The sequence below is a fragment of the Ornithorhynchus anatinus genome, chromosome X1 (genome assembly GCF_004115215.2).
Source record: "Ornithorhynchus anatinus isolate Pmale09 chromosome X1, mOrnAna1.pri.v4, whole genome shotgun sequence".
NCBI lineage: Eukaryota > Metazoa > Chordata > Mammalia > Monotremata > Ornithorhynchidae > Ornithorhynchus > Ornithorhynchus anatinus.
Window position 1 is genome coordinate 41933339 of NC_041749.1, and position 6000 is coordinate 41939338.

General features: G+C 42.4%; 1 protein-coding gene across 3 annotated transcripts in view; it reads left to right on the forward strand.

Moving 5' to 3' along the window:
- Window positions 1-4508, forward strand: part of FNIP1 (folliculin interacting protein 1) — a 126540-nt gene extending 122032 nt beyond the window's left edge. For all 3 annotated transcript variants that reach the window (XM_029050282.2, XM_029050281.2, XM_007655363.4), the window contains one exon: window positions 1570-4508. In XM_029050282.2, the coding sequence (XP_028906115.1) occupies window positions 1570-1648 (79 nt within the window). In that variant the 3' untranslated portion in view covers window positions 1649-4508. The remainder of the gene's footprint in view (window positions 1-1569) is intronic.
- Window positions 4509-6000: the final 1492 nt, after the last annotated feature.

Below are 6000 nucleotides of genomic sequence, written 5' to 3' on the forward strand. Positions count from 1 at the left end.
ACCTCCCGCCCTTTTATTACGGTCACTTTCCTTCCCTATTTGACAGAATTTCTCTCTTGTGTGGCTGAAAGGTTATTTTGTTCTGATGTCAGAGTAGGGACATGGCTTGTAATTTTAAACCACTCCCTGAGCGCCCCTCTCGCCCCCGACCCTCCCCCACACACACCCAACTTAGCTTCCTGTGACCTCATACTCATTCTCTGGAAAAGCTACAGTTCCTCAGATCTTCACCACCAATAAATCAAGCCATCCTATTTGTGTGTATTCAGCTCACTGGAAGCTCATTAGAGAAAGATGCTGTGAGGTTTCCCCATAAGGATCCCCCATTTTCTCTGCTCCTTCCTCAAAGTATTGAAAGAGGGAACCACAGAGGAGCTCTTAACGGGCAGTGCCCGGGAAATAAGGATCCACAAGTATCCATACTTGAACAAAATGGGAGAGGTCAACAGAGCGAAGGGAACAGGAGTTTTCCCTCTACATTTTTCATCTCTGATTTCTCCGAAATGCTGGTTGTAAAGTTGGAGGGTTGGACTACCAAGGACTGCCTGAGAAACAAATGGATTTTAGAGTAAATTAAACCAAAGTGGTCTTTGGAAGGTCAAATGACTCGATTTAGATTAGCATATTTTGGACACATAATCAGGAGGACTAATTCTCTGGAGAAGACACTACTAATGCCAGGAAAAGTCCAGGGAAAACGTGGAAGAGGCAGACCGGCAGCTAGATGGATAGAGACCATAACAATGATAATGGAGGAACCATTAGAAAGGTTGTGGATTATGGCAGAGGACAGGACGTTCTGGAGAAAGTATATCCATGGAGTTGCTAAGAATCGGAAACGACTCGACGGCACTTAATAATAAATAGAATGTTTCTGGTTAAAGCCAACCTTGTTGTCATCTCCTGAAATGTCTCTGACCAAGGAGGTGAGGCAGAGGAAGGTTGCAGCTGGTGCTTCTGCCCAGCGCTTAGGAAATTAAGACCTGTTTTCATGAGTGCTCTGGAAGGATGGCCTCTCTTAAGCACTTAGTACAGTGCTGTGCACATAGAGAGCGCTCAATAATACCACTAATTGATTGAATGATGCCTTGGGGTCCCAAGTCAAGAGGGTGGTAGTTCTGTCACTGTGCAGTGATTGAGTAGCAGATCCTGGATGTGCATATATTCTAGTCCAGGAACTGAGAACCTCAGAATTGGAAATGGAGTGAGTCCAGGTCAAGAGACTGTTGCCCTTTCAGAGCGAAAAGGCAGTCCTGCCCTTAGGCTGCAGTCAGATCTGACTCTGGGGCAGTAACTTTGCAGCCCCCTTTGCCATTTGGAAAGCATTCCACCTCGGTGGGTGCTTTGAAGTACTGAAATCCTGGTACCCTGCCCCTGTTGGTGAATGCCCAAGTGCTTTTATAATATAGACCTCTAAATATCTTTTTTTTTTAGTTCAGAAGCTTTATAAATCCAGCATCCAGTTGGAGTTGTTGGAATAATGACTTGGCGTTTATGGTAGATCTCCCTTTTAGCGGACTTATTACTGTTCAACCTCATTTTTACAATCGTATTTTCTCTTTGTTTTAGAATTGAATCCAGTGACCTTCCTCTTCTGGCAGCTGTTGCAAGCACTCACTCACCATATGTTGCTCAGATACTCCTTTAAAATGCCAAAAGGCAAAGACATTACTTATTAGAAGACAAGGAAACAGACCCACACAGTATTCTTGTGCTGACTTCTCTGCCTGGAGCGACTGAACCGATCAGCTGGTTGAGCCAATTGAGCCTCCTAATCAGCACATTGTACCATATTTTATGACTGTTTTCTTTTGCCTCGACCATTAGTTTAAAAAAAAAATCAAGTAAAACCTAGCCAGGATTAATAATAGTGGTAAGAGCATTTGGAGAGACCCAAGTTAAGAGTCACTTGGAAACTTCTACAATGTTGGAGAACAATGAACAATTTAAAATGGAAACTGAAATGCTTGCTACAGTTTTGCTGAGGAGGAAGAGAGGAGGAGGAGGAGGAAGCCGTCTTGTGACTGAGTGCCCAGATGTACAGTTTTCAAATCTTAACTCTTAAGGAACACTGATTTGTTTTTCCACCAAATTGGCTGTTTCTGGCTGTTGCTCAAAGCAAGTGTTTTTTTTTAAGCTGTTTAAGGCTCTTAGCTAAAAGTCGGTAAACAGCTGGTTAATGACACTGAGCTTAGAGAAATATATATGTTGGAGTATAATACACACACACACACACACACACGTCTGTGCAAATTGATATTTGTTTTCCTAGAGGGCAGAGACAAGTAGAGAAAAACATTGTGTAAATGTGATTGATCATTTCCTTTTTTGTGGGTGTTTTAACTGGTATTAATTGTTTTTAACATGGAAATGTAACTTTATGGTGATGCTTTTGTTTCACTTTTTTTTTTTGAGACTAGAAAAGCAAACTTGTTTTTTAAAGGCTGAGGAGTTTGGGGTCCCCAAAAGGCAAGCATACTATTGTTCAACTTGGTTTCTGTTGGTCAGTTTAAGTTCATCCTTGAACAGCTTATTGTTTCACAGCAGGGGCAGCTAGTGGAATAATAAAAACTGGGATTTCAAAAAGTACCAAAGTGTCGGCAAAAAATAAAAAAATAATAAAGGGACTATTATCCTTAAAAATGCTCAGGTAAAAAAAGAGATCAGTCTTTCAGAGTCACCCCTTCGAAATTGAGTGGGAACTGGACCTTTAGTGCATTGTTTTCTAATAATGTCGAAACCGTTTTAATAACCCAGGATCTAAAATTATTCTGATCGTTTTCTATAAACTCTGGAATTTACCAGCAGACCATCCTAATCGGTTACAGCGGATTTCCATTCTTCAGATGTCACCGACTGTGTATATACCATAAACTCGTGCGTTGCTTGTAGGAATAGCCGACTTGGAACCAAACTGTTGTAAGTAATGTAAATACCGTAGGTGGGTGGATAAAGTTTTCAACATGCTCTACTACCTCAGTGTAATCGAAGACTGCATTGTCGCATAACTTCGTTGATCTCCCATGTTGCAGATTCTGGTCATTTGTGCTCACGCTTCCGTTGGTGTTCTCCATTCCCTCCTCAGCACCTGGGAGGGCATTAGCAACACCGGTCTCCAGGGAGACCCCATTCCCCATCTTTTCTCTGTTTTCTGGGGGTAGGGAAAGCTTCCCAGACCCTCCCCCGGACTGAGGAGGGGAGGTGTGTACCCTTTATTGCCTCTTGCCGATCGATCGTCCAAAAGACCCTCAATATCCCGCTCATTGGGTGTCCAAAGCACTTCCCCTCCTGTAAATAAGCCTCCGCTTTCTTTAAAGATCTCCTCGCTGATTTGTGTAATGAGTTGTCTCTGAAAGTTTGCAGTTACTTTAACCTTGAATTTATAGGGCTCCTTTAGTCTTCGATCTAAAAGTGTTTCATGTATAAGCAATTATTTTTACTTATATAAAAGTTTATCATAACGGAGTGTTGAAATCTAATCTTTATGCCAACCGTGAAGCCCATCTATGCAGATAACTAGACTGCGCCAGATATGGTCTTTGCGATCTTATTTGAAGATACTTTTTCCCCGACCTATTTCGTATTCTCTGTGCTAGCCGTCATCTGGGGTTTGGAAAACACGTTCAGACACTGACTGTCAACCCAGATCACCTTCTGCTAGAATGCAGAATATTGAGAAGGATTGAAATTCTAGGTACTCTTCATTTCTTTTTGCCTGCGGTGACAGAATTGATTGTAGTGCTAAATAACACGAACCAAATTTCTGAATTTTAAAGCAAAAAAGTGACTACAGAAAATAAGGTTCATTGGTGAAGGCAATCCTTTCTGAAATTTCTTGGGCCCCCAAGGTAACGGTGCAAGCTGTCAGCTCCAGTTCTTCACTGAGTCATGAACTCTCAATGTGGGACCCGATTACCGAGCTTCTGGGGACTGTGAGAGTTGCTCGACTTGGTTACAGAGCCGCCACTTTGGAAGACGTTTTAGCCTAGTTTGGTCAAATTTTGTCATCGAACCTTCCCCTTATGGTACAGACAGAAACTGGTACATACCAAAACAAATGAAAAAGGGATCTTTTAACAACATTATAGTACTGACTTAATTTGTTTGCTCTTTATATATGAACTAATCTTTTTGATTTAAAATATTCCCTACCTTCATTAATATGTCTTAATTATAAGGCTGAAATGGTTAAGTGCACTAAACATATATTCTAGCAGAGTTATTTTTGTTGCAAGCAGCAAACACTGGGATGCTCAATCAAAAGAAAATAAATAAAAACAGGATTTTACACATTGCATACTCTTTCCTATTAGCTCCAATAGATGTTTTATGACAATTTTCTGCTTTCTCTAAATTATTTAGATGGTGGTCTGTGTAAAATGCTGGGTAAAATGTACATACTTGTTATCTCTTGTTTTGTATATATTTCTCAAAATGTGCACTTGTATTATAATAACCATTCCCAATTTTAGGGAAAATTTGTGCAATAAATACAGTACGTCAATTTATTGCCTGATGTGATTTTTTTTTTTAAGTGAGAAAACTTTAAAGAGAAACGTACCGTCCCCTCTCTACTTTCAGATATGTTTGCCTAGAGCTACTTTCGTACCCAGTTGTACCACCACAAAGAGCAAAAGATATAACGGAAGACATGGCATCTAATCCAGGCTCAAATATATGTTCCTCTAAATGACTTTGTGAAAACTACTCCCTTTCCTCTGTCTTTTCTGCCCTCCTCAAGTTGCTTGCCCAGCTGAGCAAGGACCGTAACCGCATAAGCGGAGACAAGTGTGCATCCTAGCAGCTTTCAACTGTGCCTGCGCCCATCCTCCACGGGTGCTGCATACAGGGCCCATCCAAGAAATGAACCTCTTGTTCTTCCTGCTGGGCAACGCGGCATGCATGAGTTGGATTTGTAAGCTCGTCGTGGGCAGGGAACGCGTCGACCAATTCTGTCGTGTGGTACTCTCCCAAGCGTTTAGTACGGTGTCCTGCACACAGTAAGCACTCAATAAGTACGATCGATTGATTGATTGGAGTTGCACAGATCAGCATGTCCTCCACTTGGGTATCCATTCATGGGATCTGCAAGGTCTGGGTATCACAGGCTGGCAAAGCCAAGGACTCCCTTCCTCGAGGTGGCTACCCACAGCAGGAGCCGCTTGAAAGGTATACCTGACCTGGATCTGGGACAGGAGGGCAAGAAGCTAAGGATTGCAGGACTGGCACTGGTCCTAGCTTGTTGGGGGATACCACTGGGTTTTAGGCTAGGGAAAAGCGGGAATGTTGTAGAGCAGGGGACGCCCATGCCACTCTGAACAATCTTGCGGAGCAGCATCTGTTTTAATGGTTGATGTTATTTTTAATGCGTAATTGCTCATTGTTTCTATATTTGCCTCTCCATTTTCTCCTCCCCCCTCTTCCCTACCATCCTTTATGGGCAGGGACTGTATTTCTACAGATTTTAAAAAATTAACCCCAAACCCCTCATACCATATTTACACACCCTGGTGAATGTAGTGATTACGGGGCCACATAGAAGCACTTAGTGCCCGGGCTTCCAGCTACAGAAGAGCTTAGTGCTGAGCCCATTGAAATGAATTGCAAAATAGCCTAATTATTGCAGGAAATCATGTACAATACTCTCGGCCGTGACCGCTGCTTCCTTAATGAAAACGGAAAGCCAAAACCAGGAGAACCCTTTTAGCGTAATGCTTAGTCATGTGCCAAGAATGTTCGTTTAATTGGGACCTTTTCCCTCTCACCAACTCTTTCCCACCACTGATTTTCCTGTCCATTCCCAGGGCTTTGGGTTTCACAAGGCTCTCTTTTCTGAGGAACAAATATGGAGCAGTGATGAAAGGTGACCAGACTTTCCAATTCTGGCATACAGCTGGATGGGAGAGAAAGCTAGCCCTCCCAAGTTAAGTAGTTGTCACAGTATTCTGCTTTTGTATCTCAAGTCCTCCTGGGATTTTGAAATTCCCCCTCCTGGTGAAG